General features: G+C 36.7%; 1 protein-coding gene across 2 annotated transcripts in view; it reads left to right on the forward strand.

Moving 5' to 3' along the window:
* Nucleotides 1–27,041, forward strand: part of DIAPH3 (diaphanous related formin 3) — a 550,258-nt gene that overhangs the window by 229,060 nt on the left and 294,157 nt on the right. For both annotated transcript variants that reach the window (XM_022561162.3, XM_030762514.2), the window contains one exon: nt 20,117–20,209. In XM_022561162.3, coding sequence (XP_022416870.2) covers nt 20,117–20,209 — 93 coding nt within the window. The remainder of the gene's footprint in view (nt 1–20,116; nt 20,210–27,041) is intronic.

Genomic DNA, 27,041 nt, shown 5'->3' on the forward strand with positions numbered 1-27,041 from the left:
ATCTCAGCAAAGAAAAAAAAATTAATCTTCAGTTATCATCTCCGATTATTATCTGGCTCTACTTTCTCTGCAGGGTAGAATGACTCCCCGCCTTTAATTCTGTTCACTTCTCACATCATCACATTTGCAGTTTCTACTGATAGGTAGACTAGATAGGTTTCAGGTGGCCAGGATGGTAAAATTTCCAGTGGAATAAGCGCAAGAACAGGAGTCCGGAATCCTGATGTGCATTTGTCAGACTCTTAGCCTCACTCTGCTTTGGTTTTCTTGTTGTAAATTGAGATTTTTATTAGATGATTTTTTTACTATCCATTTTAATTGGGGGAAAAAAGGATTTGAAGCTTTCAGAAATTCAAGTAATCATTTGATATATGGAGTTGATGTTTCTGCATGAAGTAGAATAGTCTTAAGAATAGAAATACAATATATTAAAACACTTTCAAGATTAGGAATTTTGACATGCACCAGAGAGTCCCAATTAATAGGTGTTCCTAGATGTCAGAATTGTTGTTTTGTTTAATATTTCATTCCCTGTTCTGCATTGGCTTGTTGGTATATGTCTTTTGTTCATTAACTTTTAATGTCTGAGATTTTCATACAGCATTTAAACTAGAGATAGTTTTTAATTAGTAAGTTTAGATAGTTTACAGTAAGTGAGTGATGTTTCAGTTCCTGTAGATTCTTCTCCACTAAGATGTTAATGCTTCTTTGCTCAAGTGTCAGGTGGCCCAACATAATTGTGAAGTAATTGAGTTTAAAGTAAGATTCTCTAATAAAATTTAAGCCACTGCATTCCCATTAATGAAAGGTTTCTTCCCTTCCCCTTTCACGGAATGGTCTGTTAAGTAGTTTCTTTTTTCCTTTTAATAGCACATTTGGTTAGTCTACTAAAGGTAAGATGGTTTTCAGGAGGCAGGCTGGAGGACATTGGGAAATTATGATTTAAAAACCAGTAACTCTAAATATAGACATTTGGAAGGAGGTGGAAATTATGTTCCTCTTAAATTCTGAGGAATTTTTGTTGGGCTTGGAGATTATAAAGCATCGGGGGTTTCTGAATCCAGTCTTGGATCAGCTCTCCTTTCTCGTTTTTATATAGTAAGATATACCCATAGGGATCCACAGCACAGGAAGATAAAACCATTTTATTACAGTGGCTTTTGTCTGAATATGCTAAATAGGACTCTCTGGCCTCAGGTAAGTGGTTTGAGGCCAAGAACCCATGTAGCAGCTGCCTAGATGGAGCAGCAACCAAGGAGATGAGAGGGTCAATTCCAGTGCTGGAAAATGTCAGGCTCTCTTACCTGTGCCAACTCTTAAGCAAGGAAGGAATTAAAAGGTGGGAGGACTACACTCTGTGCCTAACCTCTTAAAGTGGAGGGATAAGAAGAAGTGAGAAGAGGAATTAGATCTCCTTTTGTATAAAAATCCACCCTTGTTTTCTCCCTTGTCATCTCTAATTGCAGAGTAGTTGACATAGGCTACCATATTCTTAGAAATCTGAGAGCTGGGTTGTGACATTCAAGAAAATGGAAATATGATTAGGTACTTAAAACACTGAATCGCCCAAGAATTAAATTCCTTGTACAATTTGAAGAGATAATCCAGGGTGAGGGGTAAGAGAGGAAGGATTCTTTTGTAGCAGTATTTTCTGTGTCATCAGAGAAGTAGTCAAACCACTGTATATGTGTGGGGGTATTGTGCAGAGTAAATACCATCTTGGCCTCACCACTTCTTGGGAAAAACCATACGCATTTTAAGAGATCCCAGCTTGGTCTGGTTCAAGAATTTTGGAATCACTTAGATTTCTGTTTCTTCTATTTAAAAAAAAAGTTTGTACTCATTCCTACATATATTTCCAAATCAAGAAGAGGTCAAATTAATATTATTAAAAAAATGGTTTGAAATCCAGCCTTAATAAATAGTTTTCCTACTTTTGAAAATTGTGGTTAATTTACATAACAGAATTTTACAATTTAAATTATTTTGAAGCACAGTTCTATGGCATTAAATACATTCACATTGTTGCACAGCCATTACCACCATCCATCACTAGAACTTTTTCATCTTCTCCAACTGACACTCTGTAGCCATCAAGCACTAACTCCCCAATTTCTTGTCTGATCATTTTTAGAACAGTTTCCCAGTCACAGTATAACATGTACCCTCCTAGTGCTCCCTTAACCACTTCCCTATAGTGGAAAGGTATATATGGAACATTTGGGTTGCATCAAAGGAAGGTGATGCACGGAAAAGAGGTGTGTACATGAGCCAAAGTTCAGGTGGTTATGGGAAGGAAATTAGCACATAATAGTTGATTCTAGAAAATAGCCCAGACAAATAATGGAGCTCCATTTTAGGTAGAACACCTGGAGACCAGAATGATCTAGAACATGGGCAGTATCGTGGAACACAGAGGAATAAATATTCAATAACTGAGAAATCAGGCAAATAACTTGAATTTTTAACTGAGCTATCGGAGACAGGAATATAAAATCAGAGGGACAGGATAACTACTTATCAGAAAGACTGTATAATTAAGGTTGAATTGAATTGAATAAACATCTAGGCATTGTCTCCATCTCTTCTTCCCTATACTGGCTCCCGTGCACACAGCACACACACACACACACACACACACACACACACACACACACACACTACGGCATCTTTTTGATCAGAGACAACATATATACCCCTTTCCCAGGGCAATGCCAAGCCCATAGTTGTAGAAAAGTCCAAGGTTTTTATGATAGAGTACCAGAGCTTCATTTTTCTTTTCCTAACACTAAATGTGAAATTTGTGTGTATCCTCCACACTCTGATTAGTTTTTTGCAAAAATACAAGATCCTAAAGAATGTAAGCATGCTGTCATTGAATAGAATTATGTTCATTGTAAAATTCTGCTTCTTTTTTTTTTTTTTTCTTTGCGGTACGTGGGCCTCTCACTGTTGTGGCCTCTCCCGTTGCGGAGCAACAGGCTCCAGACGCGCAGGCTCAGCGGCCATGGCTGACGGGTGCAGCCGCTACGCGGCATGTGGGATCTTCCCGGAGCGGGGCAAGAACCCGTGTCCCCTTTATCGGCAGGCGGACTCTCAACCACTGCGCCACCAGGGAAGCCCTCTGCTTCTTAAACCTGAAATTCTTTCTCAGTATTTTGGAATAATGGTCATTTTAATGTCTGATCACATTTCTCCTACCAAGTTTTAGATAGTCTTGCAGGCCACTCTGATGAAACTCTGTATTGTTTTCCCTGCACACTGATACATCAGGGATGACCTGCTCCCTATTTATTTATTTATTTATATTACTACTTTTTTTTTTTATGTTTACTTCTAATTTTTTTTCTTATCACTCATGTATTTTATACACATCAGTGTATACATGTCAATCCCAATCTCCGAATTCATCACACCCCCACCCCCAGCCCCTGCAGCTTTCCCCGCTTGGTGTCCATATGTTTGTTCTCTACATCTGTGTCTCAATTTCTGCTCGGCAGACCGGTTCATTTGTTCCATTTTCTAGGTTCCACATATATGCATTAATATACGATACTTGTTTTTCTCTTTCTGGCTTACTTCCTCTGTATGACAGTCTCTAGGTCCATCCACATCTCTACAAATGACCCAATTTAGTTCCTTTTTATGGCTGAGTAATATTCCATTGTATATATGCACCACATCTTTATCCATTCATCTGTCGATGGGCATTTAGGTTGCTTCCATGACCTGGCTATTGTAAATAGTGCTGCAATGAACATTGGCGTGCATGTGTCTTTTTGAAGTATGGTTTTCTCTGGGTATATGCCCAGTACTGGGATTGCTGGGTCATATGGTAATTTTATTTTTAGTTTTTTAAGGAACCTCCATACTGTTCTCCATAGTGGCTGTATCAGTTTACATTCCCAACAACAGTGCAAGAGGGTTCCCTTTTCTCCACACCCTCTCCAGCATTTGTTGTTTGTAGATTTTCTGATGATTCCTATTCTAACTGGTGTGAGGTGATACCTCATTGTAGTTTTGATTTGCATTTCTCTAATAATTAGTGATGTTGAGCAACTTTTCATGTGCTTCTTGCCCATCTGTATGTGTTCTTTGGAGAAGTATCTATTTAGGTCTTCTGCCCATTTCTGGATTGGGTGCTTGTTTTTTTTAATATTGAGCCAGATGAGCTGTTTATATATTTTGGAGATTAATCCTTTGTCCGATGATTCATTTGCAAATATTTCCTCCCATTCTGAGGGTTGTCTTTTAGTCTTGTTTATGGTTTCCTTGGCTGTGCAAAAGATTTTAAGTTGTGTTAGGTCCCGTTTGTTTCTTTTTGTTTTTATTTACATTATTCTAAGAGGTGGATGAAAAAATATCTTGCTGTGATTTATGTCAAAGAGTGTTTTTCTTATGTTTACCTCTAAGAGGTTTATAGTTCCCGGACTTACATTTACGTCTCTAATCCATTTTGAGTTTATTTTTGTGTATGGTGTTAGGAGGTGTTGTAATTTCATTCTTTTACATGTAGCTGTCCAGTTTTCCCAGCACCAGTTATGAAGAGACTGTCTTTTCTCCATTGTATATCCTTGCCTCCTTTGTCATAGATTAGTTGACCATAGGTGCATGGATTTATCTCTGGGCTTTCTATCCTGTTCCATTGATCTATATTTCTGTTTTTGTGCCATTACCATATTGTCTTGATTACTGTAGCTTTGTAGTATAGTCTGAAGTCAGGGAGTCTGATTCCTCAAGCTCCGCTTTTTTCCCTCAAGACTGCTTTGGCTATTTGAGGTCTTTTGTGTCTCCCTACAAATTTTAAGACTTTTCGTTCTAGTTCTGTAAAAAATGCCATTGGTAATTTCATAGGGATTGCATTGAATCTGAAGATTGCTTTGGGTAGTGTAGTCATTTTCACAATATTGATTCTTCCAATCCAAGAACATGGTATATCTCTCATCTGTTGCTATCATCCTTAATTTCTTTTATCAGTGTCTTTTTTTTTTTTACATCTTTATTAGAGTATAAATGCTTTACAATGGTGTGTTAGTTTCTGCTTTATAAAAAAGTGAATCAGTTATACATATACATAGGTTCCCATATCTCTTCCCTCTTGCATCTCCCTCCCTCCCACCCTCCCTATCCCACCCCTCTAGGTGGTCACAAAGCACCGAACTGATCCCCCTGTGTTATGTGGCTGCTTCCCACTAGCTATCTGTTTTACGTTTGGTAGTGTATATATGTCCATGCCACTCTCTCACTTCGTCACAGCTTACCCTTCCCCCTCCCCGTGTCCTCAAGTCCATTCTCTAGTAGGTTTGTGTCTTTATTCCTGTCTTGCCCCTAGGTTCTTCATGACATTTTTTTTTCTTAAATTCCATATATATGTGTTAGCATACGGTATTTGTCTTTCTATTTCTGACTTACTTCACTCTGTATGATAGACTCTAGGTCCATCCACCTCATTACAAATAGCTCAATTTCGTTCCTTTTTATGGCTGAGTGATATTCCATTGTATATATGTGCCACATCTTCTTTATCCATTCGTCTGATGATAGACACTTAGGTTGTTTCCATCTCCGGGCTATTGTAAATAGGGCTGCAATGAATATTTTGGTATGTGACCCTGTTTGAATTATGGTTTTCTCAGGGTATATGCCCAGTAGTGGGATTGCTGGGTCATATGGTAGTTCTATTTGTAATTTTTTAGGAACCTCCGTACTGTTCTCCATAGTGGCTGTACCAATTCACATTTCCACCAGCAGTGCAAGAGTGTTCCCTTTTCTGCACACCATTTCCAGCATTTACTGTTTCTAGATTTTTTGATGATGGCCATTCTGACTGGTGTGAGATGATATCTCATTGTAGTTTTGATTTGTATTTCTCTAATGATTAATGATGTTGAGCATTCTTTCATGTGTTTGTTGGCAGTCTGTATATCTTCTTTGGAGAAATATCTATTTAGGTCTTCTGCCCATTTTTGGATTGGGTTGTTTGTTTTTTTGTTATTGAGCTGCATGAGCTGCTTGTAAATTTTGGAGATTAATCCTTCGTCAGTGGCTTCATCTGCAAATATTTTCTCCCATTATGAGGGTTGTCTTTTGGTCTTCTTTATGGTTTCCTTTGCTGTGCAAAAGCTTTGAAGTTTCATTAGGTCCCATTTGTTTACTTTTGTTTTTATTTCCATTTCCCTAGGAGGTGGGTCAGAAAGGATCTTGCTGTGATTTATGTCATAGAGTGTTCTGCCTATGTTTTCCTCTAAGAGTTTGATAGTTTCTGACCTTACATTTAGCTCTTTAACCCATTTTGAGCTTATTTTTGTGTATGGTGTTAGGGAGTGATCTAACCTCATACTTTTACTTATACCTGTCCAGTTTTCCCATCACCACTTATTGAAGAGACTGTCCTTTCTCCACTGTCCATTTCTGCCTCCTTTATCAAAGGTGAGGTGACCTTATGTGTGTGGGTTTATCTCTGGGCTTTCTATCCTGTTCCATTGATCTATCTTTCTGTTTTTGTGCCAGTACCATACTGTCTTGATTACTGTAGCTTTGTAGCATAGTCTGAAGTCAGGGAGCCTGATTCCTCCAGCTTTGTTTTTCGTTCTCAAGATTGCTTTGGCTATTCGGGGTCTTCTGTGTTTCCATACAAATTGTGAAATATTTTATTCTGTTTCTGTGAAAAATGCCATTGGTAGTTTGATAGGGATTGCATTGAATCTGTAGATTTCTTTGGGTAGTATAGTCATTTTCACAATGTTGATTCTTCCAATCCAAGACCATGGTATATCTCTCCATCTATTTGTATCATCTTTAATTTCTTTCATCAGTGTCTTATAATTTTCTGCATACAGGTCTTTTGTCTCCTTAGGTAGGTTTATTCCTAGATATTTTATTTTTTGTTGTTGCAGTGGTAAATGGGAATGCTTTCTTGATTTCACTTTCAGATTTTTCATCCTTAGAATATAGGAATGCCAGAGATTTCTGTGCATTAATTTTGTATCCTGGTACTTTACCAAATTCATTGATTAGCTCTAGTAGTTTTCTGGTAGCATCTTTAGGATTCTCTATGTATAGTATCATGTCATCTGCAAACAGTGACAGCTTTACTTCTTCTTTTCCGATTTGGATTCCTTTTATTTCCTTTTCTTCTCTGATTGCTGTGGCTAAAGCTTCCAAAACTATGTTGAATAAGAGTGTTGAGAGTGGGTAACCTTGTCTTGTTCCTGACCTTAGTGAAAATGCTTTCAGTTTTTCACCATTGAGGACGATGTTGGCTGTGGGTTTGTCCTATATGGCCTTTATTATGTTGAGGAAAGTTCCCTCTATGCCTACTTTCTGCAGGGTTTTTATCATAAATGGGTGTTGAATTTTGTCAAAAGCTTTCTCTGCATCTATTGAGATGACCATATGTTTTTTCTCCTTCAGTTTGTTAATATTGTGTATCACATTGATTGATTTGTGTATATTGAAGAAATTGCATTCCTGGAATAAACCTGACTTGATCATGGTTTGTGTTCCTTTTAATGTGCTGTTGGATTCTGTTTGCTAGTATTTTGTTGAGGATTTTTGCGTGTATGTTCATCAGTGATATTGGCCTGTAGTTTTCTTTCTTTGTGACATCCTTGTCTGGTTTTGGTATCAGGGTGATGGTAGCCTCGTAGAATGAGTTTGGGAGTGTTCCTCCCTCTGCTATATTTTGGAAGAGTGTGAGAAGGATAGGTGTTAGCTGTTCTCTAAATGTTTGATAGAATTCGCCTGTGAAGCCGTCTGGTCCTGGGCTTTTGTTTGTTGGAAGACTTTTAATCACAGCTTCAATTTCAGTGCTTGTGATTGGTCTGTTCATATTTTCTATTTCTTCCTGATTCAGTCTTGGTAGGTTGTGCATTTCTAAGAATTTGTCTGTTTCTTCCAGGTTGTCCATTTTATTGGCATAGGGTTGCTTGTAGTAATCTGTCATGATCTTTTGTATTTCTGCAGTTTCAGTTTTTACTTCTCCTCTTTCATTTCTAATTCTATTGATTTGAGTCTTCTCCCTTTTTTTCTTGATGAGTCTGGCTAATGGTTTATCAATTTTGTTTATCTTCTCAAGGAACCAGCTTTTAGTTTTATTGATCTTTGCTATCGTTTCCTTCATTTCTTTTTTAGTTATTTCTGATCTTATCTTTATGATTTCTTTCCTTCTGCGAACTTTGGAGTTTTTTTTGTTCTTCTTTCTCTAATTGCTTAGGTGCAAAGTTAGGTTGTTTATTCGAGATGTTTCCTGTTTCTTAAGGTAGGATTGTATTGCTATAAACTTCCCTCATAGAAGTGCTTTTGCTGCATCCCATAGGTTTTGGTTTGTCTTGTCTCCATTGTCATTTGTTTCTAAGTAATTTTTGATTTCCTCTTTGATTTCTTCAGTGATCACTTCATTATTAAGTAGTGTATTGTTTATCCTCCATGTGTTTGTATTTTTTACAGATCTTTTCCTGTAATTGATATCTAGTCTCATAGCGTTGTGGTCGGAAAGGATACTGGATTCAATTTCAGTTTTCTTAAATTTACCAAGGCTTGATTTGTGACCTAATATATGATCTGTCCTGGAGAATGTTCCATGAGCACTTGAGAAAAATGTGTATTCTGTTGGTTTTGAATGGAATGTCCTATAAATATCAATTAAGTCCATCTTTTTTAATGTATCATTTAAAGCTTGTGTTTCCTTATTTATTTTCATTTTGGATGATCTGTTCATTGGTGAAAGTGGGGTGTTAAAGTCCCCTACTATGAATGTGTTACTGTCGATTTCCACTTTTATGGCTGTTAGTATTTGCCTTATGTATTGAGGTGCTCCTATGTTGGGTGCATAAATATTTACAATTGTTATATCTTCTTCTTGGATCGATCCCTTGATCATTATGTAGTGCCCTTCTTTGTCTCTTGTAATAGTCTTTATTTTAAGGTCTATTTTGTCTGATATGAGAATTGCTACTCCAGCTTTCTTTTGTTTTTTTTTTGCGTTTCACGGGCCTCTCACTATTGTGGCCTCTCCCGCTGCGGAGCACAGGCTCCGGACGCGCAGGCTCAACTGCCATGGCTCACGGGCCCAGCCCCTCTGCGGCATTTGGGATCCTCCCGGACTGGGGCACGAACTCGTGTCCCCTGCATCGGCAGGCGGACTCTCAACCACTGCGCCACCAGGGAACCCCCCGAGCATTCTTTTGGTTTCCATTTACATGGAATATCTTTTTCCAGCCCCTCACTTTCAGTCTGTATGTGTCTCTAGGTCTGAAGTGGGTCTTTTGTAGACAGCATATATATGGGTCTTGTTTTTGTATCCATTCATCCGATCTGTGTCTTTTGGTGGCAGCATTTAATCCATTTACATTTAAGGTAATTATCGATATGTGTGTTCCTATTCCCATTTTCTTAATTTTTTTGTGTTTATTATTGTAGGTCTTTTCCTTATCTTGTGTTTCTTGCCTAGAGAAGATCCTTTATTTAGCATTTTTTGTAAAGCTGGTGGTGGTGAACTCTCTCATCTTTTGCTTGTCTGTTAAGGGTTTAGTTTCTCCATCAAATCTGAATGAGATCCTTGCTGGGTAGAATAATCTTGGTTGTAGGTTTTTCTCCTTCATCACTTTAAATATGTCCTGCCAGTCCCTTCTGGCTTGCAGAGTTTCTGCTGAAAGATCAGCTCTTAACTTTATGGGGATTCCCTTGTGTGTTATTTGTTGTTTTTCCCTTGCTGCTTTTAATATGTTTTCTTTGTATTTAATTTTTGACAGTTTGATTAATATGTGTCTTGGCGTGTTTCTCCTTGGATTTATCCTGTATGGGACTCTCTGCACTCCCTGGAGTTGGGTGGCTATTTCCTTTTCCATGTTAGGGAAGTTTTTGACTATAATCTATTCAGATATTTTCTTGGGTCCTTTCTCTCTGTCTTCTCCTTCTGGGAGCCCTATAATGTTAATGTTGTTGTGTTTAATGTTGTCCCAGAGGTCTCTTAGGCTGTCTTCATGTCTTTTCTTTCCTTTTTCTGTATTCTTTTCCACAGCAGTGAATTCCACCATTCTGTCTTCCGGGTCACTTATCCGTTCTTCTGCTTCAGTTATTCTGCTATCAGTTTCTTCTAGGGTATTTTTCATTTCAGTTATTGTATTCATCTTTGTTTGTTTGTTCTTTAATTCTTCTAGATCTTTGTTAAACCATTCTTGCATCTTTTTGATCTTTGCCGCCATTCTTTTCCCGAGTGCCTTGATCATCTTCACTATCATTATTCTGAATTCTTTTTCTGGAAGATTGCCTATCTCCATTTCATTTAGTTGTTTTTCTGGGGTTTTATCTTGTTCCTTCATCTGGTACATAGCCCTCTGCCTCTTCATCTTGTCTATCTTTCTGTGAATGTGGTTTTTGTTCCAGAGGCTGCAGGATTGTAGTTCTTCTTGCTTCTGCTGTCTGCCCTCTGGTGGATGAGGCTCTCTAAGAGGCTTTTGGAAGTTTCCTGATGGGAGGGACTGGTGGTGGGTAGAGCTATCTGTTGCTCTGGTGGGCAGAGCTCAGTAAAACTGTAATCTGCTTGTGTGCTGATGGGTGGGGCAGGGTTCCTTCCCTGTTGATTGTTTGGCCTGAAGCTACCCATCACTGTAGCCTACCCGGGCTCTTTGTTGTGGCTAATGGTGGACCCTGGGAGGGCTCACGCCAAGGAGTATTTCCCAGAACTTCTGCCAGTGTTCTTGTCCCTTGGTGAGCCACATCCGCAGCCCGCCTCTGCAGGAGACCCTCCAACACTAGCAGGTAGGTCTGGTGCAGTCTCCTATGGGGTCACTGCTCCTTCCTCTGGGTTCTGATGCGCACACTACATTTTGTGTGTCCTGGGTGGAGTCTCTCTTTCCCCTAGTTGTGCCGAAATCCTGCAATTAAATCTCGCTAGCCTTCAAAGTCTTATTCTCTAGGAATTCCTCCTCCCATTTCCAGATCCCCAGGTTGGGAAGCCTGATGTAGGGCTCAGAACCTTCACTCCAGTGGGTGGGCTTCTGTGGTATAAGTTTTCTCCAGTTTGTGAGTCACCCACCCAGCAGTTATGGGATTTGATTTTATTTTGAAAGTGCCCTTCCTACAATCTCATTGTGGCTCCTCCTTTGCCTTTCCATGTGGGGTATGTTTTTTGGTGAGTTCCAGTGTCTTCCTGTCGATGATTGTTCAGCAGTTAGTTGTGATTCCGGTGTTCTCGAAAGAGGGAGTGAGAGCATCGACCTTCTCCCTATTTAATATGGCATTGCTTTATATCTGTCAGTTAATATAATTTATTGTTACTTTTTCTATTCCCAGGTTACTTAGCACTGTGTGTACAAATACTAATAAGTTGGCTTATTAAGTCTTTCCATTCTACAGCATGCTAGATATCCTGAATTACCTGTGTCCTCATTTGGACTTAATCCTTCTTTTAAATTAGGAATGTACACTGAGTTCTCATTCTTTTCATAATAAGGTTCTTTTCCCCTTCAGTTGATTCTCTTGTGTATGCATTAGCATGTCATACATTAACTTTTATTCTTTGCTTTATAATTTCTTTAGCATAGGTATATTTCTACTTTCTAATATCATCAGAGGATATATGGGAGTAGCTTGTACTGGCAAAAACCATAGTTAGAAAAAATATTTTTTATGAATACACATATTATTCTATGAATGGGAAACAGCAACATTCAGAAATAATTCATAGGGGTCGGTTCTAGAAACATTCCTTATAGTGGGGAGATTTTGAGGATACAATTTAGGGATGTTTTTATAAGAAGTGATGAGCCAAGAAAGATCATGTGAGAATGGGCTTCATTCTCTGGTAGCTGAGTGATTCCTTTTACTTTCTTCCCTCATACCTATGGTTTATTCAATCAAAACTCATCTCAATTTGTAACTAATTTAATTAAAACAATTAACACTAAGTTATACATGATAAATAGGCTTAACTGTCCTAGGGTTATTTTTCACCCCAGCAAAGCTTGTTGAGTTAAAAAAAGTTGTTGAATATGTGATTTTGAAGGGTGTTGATAATTTTATTTGGTTTGAACTCCTGTTTTTCTGCTATTTAAGTCTTTGGTCATTAAGGAGTGTTTACACACAAGGGAACCTGAAGAAAGTGGTTCTTTTAGTTTGTAGTGGTAATACTTTTGAGATGAGCAATATTGCTTATTTCTGTGGTTGCAAAGGTCCTTAGAGATGAAGTAGTTTCTATAACAGTTTGTTTTTATCAGCTTGTCTTTTCATACAGGAAAAAGAGATGCAGAAAACAAATTGCTTTTAGTTAAGTATGTAGAAATCATGTGATCACTTTGAAGTATATGTTTTAAGTTTTTTATAAAGTGTATTCTCAATGCCTTAATAATCCTTTTGTACATCATTTAAAAAAAAATCTAGCTACACCTCTAGTTCAAGGCTTGTTAAGTAGTGAAATCCTTCTCCCTTATCCATATAGGACTTGAGTTATAGAGAAAAAGTCCTTCAAGAAAAGTTGTTTTATACCCTTGTCTTCTAATTGTATAGAGAAATGTGCATTTATTTGCTATACTTTTGATCGTTACTGATGTTGAAATCATCTATTCCATAAGATTTTATTTAGTGGTTCAACTAGTGTTCTTATATACTATATAATTCTTAGCCTTGGGTTGCCAAACAGACATCTTTTTGCTAGTAAAATGCTCTGATTAGTTATGGCAGTCATATATTAATATTTGAGTAAAAAAATAATCTGTTTCTGCCCTATTTATTTTCTTTGCAGTTAGGCACATAGCCATTTATTTTTGTGCCTAGAAATATTAAAACTGGGTTTGACAGGTCAGATATGACTAAAGCTATTTATACAATTATAGTTTTCAGTACCAAAGTGTTTACTTTGGTATTTTGCGAAGGGGATAGTGCCAACTTAAAAAATGCTAATTTATTCCGAGTTTTCACTTTTTTCTATGGATTTTGTATGTATCTTCTGTCTTCGAGCTGCCTAAATCTTCCTTGAAACCATATCGTCCTATCACAACTCCAGCAGTACTAACTCTCAGAAACCTGCTTTCTTTTCTCAACCGTTCACCTGCTCTCAATACCACCCCTAAGACTTCCATTCCGTTCACCCCATGTAGCTGAATAACTGTGCCTCGTCCAAAGGGAGCCACCATGTGAGAGTAGTGATGGCTGAATTCTCGACTTTCCCTTTGGAAGTATAGTTTTTTCCCATAACTTTAAATTCTGCTCATTGTGTTCAGGAGACCAAGCATTTCTCTTCCTTCCCCGGGTCCACTCACTGCCTCACCTACTCTCCCAGTAAACATGTGCAGCAAGGGAAAATTCCATTACCTGAAAAAGCAACGCTTGGGGAGTTAACTTCCTCTTATGAGCTTGGTTGCAGACTGTTTTCCTGCTGCAGATTCCCTGTCCCAGAGCTGCTCTGGGCCTGTGATGCAGTGGTCAGTGTTCTTGTCTAGGATCTGGTGACAGCCGAGGCCTTTGTGTGACCTCGTGCAAGTAACTCATATTTTCTCTACTTAGGTTTCCTCACTGATAGATGAGGTAGTTAAACTTCATATTCAAGGGCTGTTTGCTTCTAAATTTCGGCCCAATAAATTTTTGATACTCTTTATTGGCCTCTTAGAACCTCAGTAGTTAGAAAAGTCAGGAAGAAAAACAACCACAATTGTGCAAATAATCTCTAGTTTATAGCTCTCTCCCTGCCCCCACCTTTCACCCTATTTGAAGGTTGTGGTGGGCCTCAGTTTTCATTTCCTAATCATATGATTTATGTTCGCTTTATTTCTGTAGTTGAGATGATTTTTATTGGCTTCTTTCAGTGTCATAGAGAATGGTTATTTAATCATTCAGTCACTCCCTTTTATCCTCTGAAGGCTAGTGCTATAATAGTCTAATGAACAAAAAAAAGGTAATTTATTTTAAATATACAACATGTAAAATTTAATAGCACTTGTACTAAATGAAAACCAGAAAAAATTAAAATGCTTAGTATTTTAAAAACGTTGTCATAAGATAGTTACCCAGGAAGCTCTGACAAAAATAGAATAAAAAATTATTATTCACATTTACTGATTTAAAATACTCAACTGTGGAAAGAGAAACTATAGTATTTATTACATTTTGTGCTTCTACTAGGTACTCACACGTTTAGAATTGTAAGAATTGTGCATATTCTAGAATTGTGCACATTCTAGAATTGTTTGCAGTGGTTAAATAATGTACTGTAAAATTTATGTGGAATCCTATTCCTAGAAAAAGGTCACATTTTTAATAAATCTGATTAGAAAATAATGGAAAATGAACTAGAGTAAGATGTATAACCATGTACCATGGAACTGTGATATTTAATGGAAAATTTAGTATGAAAGAAAAGATTTTGAAAGGAGATTCTTTATATAATTTTGCTGCTATTTTTGAAACTTTGAAAATAGGAAAAGAATAAAGAGAAAATGTAATTAAAAAAGACTTTTTCAGTTCATAGCTCTCGGCAACAAAGAGTTTGGTCATCTTTGACTTCTTTCTGACATAAAACCCTCATGAAATGCGGCATATGCTGTGTTAGTGATCAGAACCATTCTTGAACAGGATTAATCTTCTCTCGGAAAAATGTAGCCTTACTCAACATCTCTAAGAAGTAAGGTTAAACACGGACTTCTAATGGCAGAAAAGCTAGGTCACAAGTACAGATGGCACTAATAATCTGACTTTATGACTCATACTTGAGGAGAGCTAGTCTTTTAGTGAAAATGTGTTGGTACTGGGTTTAGAATAGGAGCTCCACCAGTGGATGGGATGAATCTAAAATGTGCTCGCCTCTGGGCTCCTGAGCTGTGGTCAGGCCCTCTGTTTCTTATCCCTTTTTTCTCTGTCACTGCAGAGGTAGGGGATGGTTTCAGGAAGGTAATGATCATTTCACTTCATTCTCACAAGTCCTTAGAGGGCCAGTGTCTCCAGGTGAGGGATGTAAGCTGCAGTGGACTGTGTCTGGTACCCTGTGGGGCCAGGATGGCAGAACGTGGCATTGAGATTCTAAGCCTGAGTTCCCTGCAGGACCCTGCACTCTCCTGGCTAGTATTCCACAGAGATACTGTCAGCATGGGAAACTGAAACAGGATTTTGTGAAAAAATTTCATTCCCCCTAAACAGCCTCCTTTATTCTTATTCCTCTTTAATGCATCCCTGTTGTTGTCAACATGTATATCCTGCTTTATCAGTGACATTTGCATAAACATTTTCACTGGTTTTACTCTGATTTGAGGCAGTCCATTATCTGGCTGTGTTTTTTTCCCCAGCAGTACTTTTCATTATTTCTCAGTATGAAAGATTTTAACCAAATCAGTCTGTTTGGGTAATAAACTGATTATCTGGTTTCATATCTACATAAGCATATTTCTACCTGTTTTTTTTGAATCTTGTTTTCTGTCTTAGAAAACTCTGCTTCTTCCCCCCTTTACCCTATTTCCATTCCATCTTTCCCCAGCCATCCTTTGACTATATGGAGCAGATAAGAGAGGAGAAAGCCATGATTTCATTGCATTATGGGCATGCTGATACATTAAACTCAATAAGAGTCTAATTTGTCGTTTTTATAAAAAAGCTGAATTGGTTAAAATTGCTTCAGTTTCTGATTTGCAGGTTAAAGTGGTCAAGATTGCTAGATAAACTTTTTTCTTTTTTTACTGTGACACCTAACATATTTTACAACTAGTGGAAAGAATATTAGAGTCAAAGCGTAGTGACCCTTATTCTTTTATCAGATCTGTTGCTTTTAAAGCTACTCACCTTGAGCATTATCTTTCTCATCATGATTATGATGATGATGATAGTAGTCACAGAAATGGTATTACTCTTATGAGAAGTATATAAGCAAGTGCAACAGAAAGTGTTCAGTGCAATGCCTAGCAGATGTTCAGTCAATATTATTTAAAATTTAAGGTTATTCATTTCTTTGACTTTTTTCTTTATGTAGACCAGAAAATGTTTCAGAATGTGGCATGTTACTGCTGTTGAGAAATAAACTGATTTTTAAAAACTTAGAATCAGCCTTTTTCTTGAGGATAAAGATAGGAAAATAAAATGTATACATTTTCTAACGAGTAAAGGATTGCCATTTGGTCAGGTTGAGGAAAGGAAGTTCACTAATAAAATTTTTACTCGCCTTCATCTGAAAATTTTAACCAGTATAACAAGACAAGGAAAAGATTTCAATACTAGGAATAAGGAGACAAATGTGTCATTATTTGCTGATACTTGGAGAACCTGTGACAGTCAGTAGAATAATTATTAGGACTGATACCTGTATCACTGTTTCAGGTTTCTCTTCTGTACATTCAGCTGCCTCTTGTACATGACTATGTGGAGATAAAAGAGCTCCTCAAACTACACATGTTTAAAACTGGACTAGGTCAAAACTGTTCCTCATTTGTTGCTGAATTAAATAAACAGCACCATCATCATCTGCCTGGTTACTTAAACCCTTCTTGCTCCTTTAGTCTGCAGGTACATACACACCTACAGACATTTCCTGAGCTTCTGTTACGTTCCAGGCTTGATGCTCAGTATACAACGGTGAACAAAGTTCCTGCCTCTAGCAACTTGCTTTCTAATGGGGGAAGAGAGACAGTAGCAGATTTATGATATGTGAGGAGTAAGTGCTTTGGAGGAGAAAAAAGGCAGAGTGATGTTGATAGAAAATACTGGGCGGGGGTTGGGGTGCTATTCTGTATAAGGAAGTGAGAGAAGTAAACCTTTTCTGTTAAGGTTTAACAGGAGTCTTTTGCTGCGTTGTGGTGAAGAGACTGCAGTTGGTCAAGCTTGGAAATGGGGAGACTAGTTAGAAAGCAATTGTGATCCAGGTGAGAAAGGATGGTAGCCACAAGTGGGGGAGTATAGTAGCCCCTGCTTATTTTAGTGAATATTAAATTTTAAATTTAATATTAAATTTTAGTGAATATTTTAGAGTTAGAATTGATGGGGTTCACTGATGGACTAAATGTAGTTTTGGGTTAATGGAAAGAGGATGACTTCAAGCTTTGTGACTTGAGCAATTGCAATAAGAGCATTCCCATTTCTAAGATGAGGAAAATTCCAGGAAGAGCAGCATGGAGGTGTGTGAATGTGGGTTTTGGACACGTGAAGTTGAAGGTGCCCATTAGACATCCAAGTAGAGGTGTGAGAGTAGGCAGTTGGATAGTCAAGTTGGAACTCAAGAGATGGGTCTGGACTGGATTCTGCTTTGAAGGCTCATCTATTCTCTCCATCCTGGTGGTCTGGGTGAGGTCCCATTTTTTTCTCATTTGGATTACTACAACTCCCTTCTGTCTTGCCCTTCTACAATTATTTTTGCCACTCTTTCAATACACCTTCAGTAAGCTGAGTTTTTTCTAAAATTCAGTTCTTTTGATGTCTCTCTCATGCTTAAGCCTTCACTGGCTCCACATTGCTCGGAGGATAAAAGCCAGAATTCTTATCATGGCTTAAAAGGTCTTGCATGATCTGATGTCTGATTAATTTCTGGTGTCATTTATTTACACCCAATATTCTTTGCTCTTCTTCTTTGTTAAAAAATTATTTATTTATTTATTTATTTTTGGCTGCGTTGGGTCTTCGTTGCGCGCACGGGCTTTCTCTAGTTGCTGTGAACTGGTGTTACTCTTTGTTGCGGCGTGCGGGCTTCTCATTGCGGTGGCTTCTCTTATTGTGGAGCATGGGCTATAGGCACGTGGGCTTCAGTAGTTGTGGCACGCAGGCTCAGTAGTTGTGGCTTGCGGTCTCTAGAGCACAGGCTCAGTAGCTGTGGCACATGCACTTAGTTGCTCCATGGCATGTGGGATCTTCCTGGACCAGGGATCGAACCCGTGTCCCCTGCATTGGTAGGCAGATTCTTAACCACTGCACTGCCAAGGAAGTCCAGCTCTTGTTATTCTTTTTTTTTTTTTTTGTGGTACGCAGGCGTCTCACTGTTGTGGCCTCTCCCGTTGCGGAGCACAGGCTCCGGACGCGCAGGCCCAGCGGCCATGGCTCACAGGCCCAGCCGCTCCGCGGCATGTGGGGTCTTCCCGGACTGGGGCATGAACCCGTGTCCCCTGCATCGGCAGGCGGACTCTCAACCACTGCGCCCCCAGGGAAGACCCCAGCTCTTATTATACTTAATTCTTTCTGTGCCCTTCAAGTTCTTGCAGAACCTGAAACACTATCCTTCTGTTATCTGTCTGTGTCCTTCCTTCCCTCACCCTAAAACTTTCTCACCTGGCTAACTTCTTTTCCCTTTCTAGCTTTTGCTCAGATATCATGAAGACTGTCTCTGGCAAGTATAGATTAATTTTCTTTAATATCCTGTGGTTCTTACCCAAACACTGAAGATATATCTATGTACTGTAATTGCCATTTACTTTGCAGTCCTCTCTATTGGTCCTTAAATTCTTTGAGGTCTAGACATCTCCATTTTGTCTAGCATGGTCTTTTTTAATTGGTGCTTAATAAATACTTCTTACTTGAATGAAAGAATAAATAAGTAAAGTGAATGATTATAAAACATATATGTAAAATTCAACAGTTTCTGTATTCCAGCAGTAACTAGTTGCAAAGTATAGTGGGGAAATGTAGAATTAATCAGTACCCCCAGGAGTATAATAGGAGTGTAATAGACATACTTAGACATACCTAACACTAACAACATACCTTAGACATACTTAGACATACCTAACACTAACAATAAATACACAGGATGCCTACACAGAGTGCTGTGTTAAATTGAAAAGTTATAGACACATGTCATGTTCATGATTAGGAAGTTTAGAAATTGTCAACATATCAAATTTGCCTGAATCTGTTTACAAATGCCTTGCAATTCAAATACAATTCAAGTGGATTTTATTTTTGGAACTTCAGAATTACTCTAAGGTTCCTGTGGAAAAATAAATGAGAAAAGTGAAGCAAGTTTAGAAAAGGAAGAAAAGTAATTTGAACAGCCAATTATATAGTAGGATATATCATAAATCCTACAGTGCTTGAGACAGAATGATAATAGCACAAGAGTAGTACATGGAACAGTGGAGCAGAATTAGAAGTCCAGGAAAACACATAGAATAAAAGTGTAATATAAAATCAGTTGAGGAAGATGGTTGATTATTCATAAAATGATAGAGATAATTAGTTAATAAACATTTTGAAAAGTATAAAATTTGATCCCTATTTCACACTATGTACCTAAACATGTAATTATAATGCTTTTCTGATATACAAAGAATTTAAGTATAATGTGCTATCTTGTATATGAAGATTGTTTTCGAAGTTATTCTTCCTCAACATTAGTGATTTATTTGTACGTATCTAAACAATTTGATCCGTTGTTCTTTGTCATCAAGATCCTAATTTTGTAAAGATGACTTACGTTCATCAGAAGTGCTGTCAACGTATGCAAAAGAGAGAGGAAAGATGACAGGATCGCTTTATTGGTTACAGCTGTTAACCTTGACTGTCATGTGCTGTGCTATAATCACAGTTCATATATTGTTGTTTAGCATGATGTATTTATTCTCTTACTTATTTTTTTGCAAAGACAGAGAGGTTAAATGCATTTGCTGAGTTTTAAAAGCTCAGATAAAGTAGGTTGATTATCAAAATTTGAATATTTTTCAAAGATTTGGAAAACGAATTGTAAACATTCTACTCTTCAAGTTTTATATGAGCTGTCTTTTGAAATGAACAAGGTATATCAAACGTAAAACAGCTCGGTGTTTGTCTTTGTTTAGCGCTCTTAGAGCTAACTCCTTAACCTATCCTAAGTGTAATACATTTACTTTTATAATTGTGTACTGTACATCGTTCAAAGGAGCTAACTGTACTTATTCTTCACCTGATAGCATTGGTTTCCATGGTGCACACAGCTTTGTTTTTGTTTTTGCTGTTTAGACCTCTAAATATTTACTCTTAGTAGTTTTTCTAGGGAAAGAGCCGCCACTCCCTATCTGAAATAGTTTAGGTCTTGGGATATCTATTATTCTATTATTTTTATAACTGATTTAAATGATTTATATCTTTTTTTAGATTCTTTTATGACAAAGTTCATATCCTGTCTTTTGGCAATTGAGTGCCTACCGCCCTTAACATGGATCTATCCTTGGTTTTACAGAGAGAAGAGAAGAAGATTTTGAAGAGAAGAAAGCTATTAAGAAAAGAATTAAAGAACTTAAATTTCTAGATTCTAAAGTTGCCCAGAACCTTTGTAAGTATCAGATTTCAATACAATTAAATTAGTGAAACACACCACTGAACACACTGGTTCCTTTAAATTATTTCATTTTCTTTTTGACTTGCTTTTCATTTTATGTTAATTTTATTATTATCATTTATAATAAATTCAAAGATAATTTTCCTTTCCTTTAGGTAAATTATGAGTTAAATTCTTCAAAAGATTAATGCATATTAGAAGATAAAACTAAGAAAGGGAAATATATTTCCCGTAACTGAAAAGAGACCTACCCTTTAAAGTCTTTCTTTTAAGTATAACAGTAAAGAATTATGGAATTTAGGTGATGACATAATATTTTGAAAAATATCGGTAGTGGATTATTTCTTCTATACCGCTGAATCTCTATTATTTGTGATACTTGATCACACACAAAGGAGGTTGGAATGTTAATGGAAATAAGGATGATGATTAAAATGAATTCTGTTATCCCATCTGAGCAGTTCAAAGCCTTTCCTCAAAAGTACTGACTGGAAATATTTTAGATTTAATTATTGTTACAGGAGCTAAATTCTTAGTATTGAATTGTTTTCCTGACTGAATTATTGTGGGAGAAGAGGGCAAATAGTTTTGCTTCTGACTGATTTCTAACTGCATCTTAAATGCATCAAAGATAGTTCTATTTGGAACTGAGATAGTATGATCTGGATATATTACTTTTCTGATGCTATAAGAGGGATAAAATATGGAGAGTCTAGAGGCATGAAGAGCTAACATGGCTTTTAGTCTGCTTTTCAATTATTACATTCCTCAAGTGAGCTTTTTGCAAGTATTGGGACAAAACAATTCTTGATCAGAGGATAAAGATCCATGCTACTGATTAAAGAGGGAATTAAGTTAGTGTACAGAGAAGGCAGAGTTGACATTCCTTTTGTGAAAGGTTTGGAACCCTCTTGCTTTGCAACTCATTATGACAGAGGGCCATCACTTTTCTGCAGTGTAAGCCTGACAGAATCCCCACGGGCAGTGTGCAGACATTAGTGCTATTGGCCAATACACAGTTTTCTATTTCTGGGCACATACCTGCCCCTTTCAAGTTAGGTGGTACCATGTGACCTGCTTGGGCCTATGAAAACATCAGTGGGGATGAGGTAACTTATGTGTGGAAGCGTTAATTGCTGATGGGAGCAGTGCTCTCTGCCCCGCACCCAGAGTGGTGATCATCATCCTGATATGAGGATGATAAGTAAAAGAGCCTTTCTTCCTGGTGTGGGATGGACATGTAGTCTGAATTAGAAATATGTTTTGCAGGGGAGGTTAGACCAGTGAAATTTTGGGGTTTGTTATGTGATACAGATATTTCAGGGCATTTCCCTCTTAAAGGAACATTGTCTCTGTTAAAAGCATTGGTAACTTAGATAATGTCAAAAAGTTCTATACTCTGTGATTTGAAAGATGATTTTTGTCTTGAAAAACGTTTATGACCTGCGTTACAAATTGTCTTGTTAGGTAGGTGTCCTAAAGAAATATCATTTTGAGTATAATTCTTTTTAGATGGGTTAGCCATGATAAGATAGCCTAAATAGCCATCTCAAAGTTGAATACTTGACTTGTTGAATAGGATTCTACTTACATATTACACACATGTGCTAAATGGGATTTCAAATTTAATTGTAATAGCTGGTGTGCTAGTTCTGTATTTAGCTCTTTAACCTTTACTACAGTCTCATCATGTAGGTAGTATTATTGACATTGTAAGTAGGGTATCTGGTGGGTGTAGCAGTTCAGTGACTTGAAAAAGATTGCTGTTTTTGAAAATGGCCAGTGGGTATAGGGCATATTTATTCCTCTTTAGAGATAACAAAATTATATTATCATAAAGAAGGATATTGTTGTCTGGGTTGCTGTAGCTAGGGCATATGTATTCATTCATTTAATTGTTATACATGTTTTAATGTATAAGATCAAAAGGTCAGAATTCATACCAGGTCATCATATTATGAGGTAATCCATCTCAGATTATTCTTACCCTCTCTGATTGTAGCAAGTGTTATGATTTAAGCTTTAAGAAGCTTTAGCAGCCTATAATCTTTACTGTAATTATAGTCTGATTCACAGCTGGTTTTTGTCTAGGAAATTCAGAGTCTTCTGAGATACTGAATTCTGAGAAGAGTCTTGTGATGGTGACAAGACTCTATCATATCACTTAGAAATCTAAGATACTTTCTCTTAGATTTCCCTTAACTGAAATATTTCACAGAGTTTTGCAGAAAGGATCTAAAATCCACAGATTTATTTACCTATTTATTTAAAGGTGGGTTGGGATCCCTATATTTTGAGTTTGTAAAGGTTTTGGCAGACTCTGGGCTCAGTTTAAAAGATAGAATTCTAGCCATTCTAGAATCAAGAGATGGCTCAGGAGTTTTACAAGGTTCATATGCTTTACCAGATTTTTTGGAGTGGGTATACAGGGAGGAACTCTGAAACCTAGGAATTAATGTAAAGGTTTAAATATTTATAAGTTCCCTTGCAAAAAACATGTGTGACTGGTTCCAAAATCTGCACATTTTACACTCCTTCACTGCATTCAAAGCTTCCCACTGGGGTCAATATAATCACATTTTGAAGGATAAAATGCATGCTAGTACAAAGATTCAGTTTAATGGATATTTTTTAAGCTTTAAATGAGTATCTCATTATTCTCAATAACTTAAAAATTTTTAAAGGTCTATGCTTATTTTCTGATTTGTGTTATGCATTAGGCATTTTCAACTCTTCTGTAGTTTATTTGCCCTTAGTTATAGCAAATGTTTTCCCCAAAACTTATTCATAAACTATAAAAAAAACATAGTTCAATCTTTATAAATATATCTGTTTAATATATATGTTAATTATGGAATAATACCTGAAAGTAGTGGATGAATTACAAATATAGAAGAAAGTTAAGGAATAAGTTACGTCTGTCTGCAAAGTAGGTTTTTCTATTCACATTTAATTTTTTCTTTCATGTATTATTGTATGTTGTTAAACATGTATTATTAATTGTGCATTATGTTATTTATGTTTATATAGTTACGTAATTGTATAAGTGAGATCATATAGTTGTTTTATTTGCAAAGTTAGGGGGTCCCCAAGGCCACCTTCACTTCTGACACCAGTTGCAAATTTGGGGGTCCCCAAGACCACTCTTAAGTTTGATAATTTGTTAGGACTCACAGAATTGACTGAAAGCTGTTTTACTCATGGTTATAGTTTATTACAGCAAAATGGTACAGATTAAAATTGGCAAAGGGAAGAGGCATGTGGGGCAGAGTCCAGGAGAGTTGTAAGCGTAAAGTTTGTAGTTGTCCTCTCCCAGTGGAGCCATGGACAGTAGTAGCTTCTCCCAGTAATGATGTGTGACAGTTCTCACAGATTATTGCCAATAGAGATGCTCACCCTAGCCTTGGTGTTCAGAGTTTTTACTGGGTCTTGATTATAGCTGAACCCCTATATGATGGCCTTAGTTCCCAGCCCCTCCACAGTTCAAGCTAATATTGTGTGACCCAAAGCACCCACCATAAATCACATTATTAGCATAAACTGTCTGGTGTGGTCCAGTGAATGCCCCCAGTAAACAAAGACACTTTTTTCACACAGGGCATTAGGGCTTACAGAATACCTCATAGGAGCCAGACCTTACTTGGGTAAACTTAATCCTTTACCACACAGTATGTCACCTTTTTCCAAAACTTAATCCTTTACCACACAGTATGTCACCATTTTCCACCAGATGCATTTTGTTTTCATATTATTCATTTAAATTTGTTTTAAATATATTGTTATGACATATTATACATACAAGAGAATATATGAAATGCATGATATATAAATCAAACATTCACACCTAAAGAAATGGAACATTACTAATACTTAGGGACTTATATATGACCCTCTCTAATCTTATCCCCCTTCCTGTGAGAAGTAACCTTATCCTGAATCTTGAGTTAAATATTCCCTTCCTTTTTTCTCTACAGTTTTACCAACCACATACATGTTCCTAAACAATAAGTTGTTGGTTTTGACTAATATTGAATATTACATGTATAAAATCATACCATGTTAATGCATCTAGCTGTAGTGTATTCATTTTCATTGCAGTTTAGTGTGTATAACATTCTTTGAATATTATAGTTTATTTCATTCGACCTCTGGGTTGTTTCCTACTTTTGGTGATACTAAGGGTGTGGCTTACTGTAGTTCTCAGGCTAAATGTCGTCCATTGCCTGCTTTTTTAAACAGGTTTTATTGGAACTTAGCCAGGACCGTCTTTTACATATTATCTATGGCTGCTTTGGGGGCTGCAATAGCAGAGTTGAGTAGTTGTGACAGACTGTATAGCTCACAAAACCTAAAATATTTACCATGTAGCCGTTTACAGAAAAAGTTTGGCTTTTCTCTAAGTATACCTCTACCCTAAGTATATATACCTGTTCTGCATTCGTACCAGTTTTCTCTTCCAGTATCAAAGCTTGAGTGTTCCCACTGTACAAACTCTCCCATGCTTGGTGTTTTACAAGAAGCTAATGTAGCTTTAAAGAAAAAATTATGTTTAGGACTTGTTGAGCTTCCTTGTTCTGATGATTTGTCTCTCTCTAAAATTCTGGAAAATGACATTTTCTCTTTAAATATCCTTCTTCCCTGGTGTGTGTGTGTGTGTGTGCGTGCGTGTGCGTGTGCGCACGTGCACGTGCGCATGCGTCTGTGTATGTGCATGTGTTCCGTTTGGAACTCCAAGAAGACATTTTTAGGTGTCCTTACTCATCTTCTATGTCTCTTAACCTAGTACTTTTCCATCTCTTTGTCTTTTGGGTAGCTTCTCTGCCTATGTCACCAATTTTCTCTTTATCTCATGTCTAATCCATGTGAGTTTTCCATTTCAGTAGCTAAATATATATATTTTTATTTTTAAAGTTCTTTTCTCCCTCAAATCTTTGTTTCTCTTTAATAATGTTCTTTTCTTTCCTGTCCAGTGTTTCAAACTTTTCTTTCATTTCTTTAAGTAATTATTTCATTTTCTTCAGGATTTCTATTTTCCTTTCTTTCACTACAGCTCAGAAATAGATTTAAGATTAAGATAAAAAATAACTTTTAAAAAATATTTCAAGGTTCTCTGTCTACTTTGCCATGCTGCCTGAAATACAAAACTATAATTTCTTTCTCTCAATTACTATATTATGCCTTGGTATAATTCTTTCCTTTTAATTTTGCTATTTAACATTATAACCTTTTCTATGTTTTGTTATTGTGTCCATGGTTAGGTTTCTTGAGTAGAATTTACTGTCTCTCAAAGGGAATTTTAAGGATTCTGATTAATCTTACTATCTTTCTAAGTTTGCAATACAGGTACTGTCTTAACAATTTGCCTTCTCAGTTTGCTTACTTCTGATGTTTAACATATTATTTATTATTTTTTTGTAACTTTTTTCTTATTCCTTTGCGTTTTCATACATTTTTCTCATTTTCCTATTTGGACCTCATTGTTTTCTAAATGAAGTGGGAGAAAGCCCTCTGAATTTGAGGCAGGTTCATCCCCCCCAATTTCCTTGCTTTCTAATTGTTTTAAGTGCTTTTAATTGTTTTAGTGTTTTCTTTTGTCAGATATCAATCTTTTCATATGTCTTTCACTGATTTTTATGATTAAGAAGTTCTTCTCTAACCATAAATGAGCTAATTTGCCATGCTAAATTTCTTTTAGTATTCCTATTTGTTAATATTTATACTTAATCCTACAATCATATGCAACTTGTTTTATACATGATGTACAGATTTAGATTTTATTCCCTCTCTATCAATTATTCATTGATTTTCTCTTTGAGATCATATAGTTATTATATTTTTGTGCTTTCTAATGTCTACAATGGGGTTATCCTTTTATAATTCCACTAATCTCTATCTTTTACAATATCATTTAGCTCCTTTGTTCCATCTTATGCTTGGGATATTGAGGATTATACACATTTATAATTTCTAGCACTATTATCCCACATTTATGACTGTGTGAGTTCAAAATGTGTGAATGAAGCTGATGATAAGAACACAGATGGTGCTCTCGTTGTTCGTCTGTAATTGATCCATGGTATCCTCAGGAATACAGCCTTACTCCAAGAAAGATCATGTTTTCTCTGTCTTATGTAAAATAGTGTTTTTATATGAAAATACCTACAAGTGAAATGATATGTTTGGCATATAAAACAAAGTAGTAGGTAGTGGTAGCAAGGTCTGTGTGTGTTCAAGAAGTGACATCTGTCACTGGACAGAAGAAACAATAATACTAGTCAAATAAGGGGGGAAACAGTAAAAGCATTAAATCTAATGCTATGAAAATATTCTTATATACTTTTGAAATCATTGTGTTTTAACATAAGATGTATGAGGTATAAAAATGGAAATAATGTTGAAATTCTCAGTAATAACATATTATCCCATCTAGTCCATTTGGACAGTTTTCCATTGAAATTTGTGTTCTAATATTGCATATTTAAGCTTTAGTTACATAAAAAAGGTATTTCTCTGGCATATTGTCTACAATATTTCTGAACAGTGAAGTGCTATTATAACTTGGAAAAGTGTTAATGCACTGCTTAGCAGTTTTCTTAAAAAAATTTTTTTTCTGAACTATTTAGTAAGGCCAGAGGATATTATGCAGGCTAATAACACACATGTGTAGATAAATATTACATGTACATATTAAGGTTTTATGGTTCTTTTCATTACAGTGTGCTATCTCTATTGTGTTCTAAACATATTTCAGTTTTCTAAAATCACATCAAAATTGGCACCATTCCTATGTTAGGCTAATAACTAAGCATTAAAAATCAACCTCAGA

The sequence above is a fragment of the Delphinapterus leucas genome, chromosome 18, assembly GCF_059928025.1.
Source record: "Delphinapterus leucas isolate spDelLeu-1000000601 "Yukka" chromosome 18, BTC_Dleu_Yukka2, whole genome shotgun sequence".
NCBI classification, from domain to species: domain Eukaryota; kingdom Metazoa; phylum Chordata; class Mammalia; order Artiodactyla; family Monodontidae; genus Delphinapterus; species Delphinapterus leucas.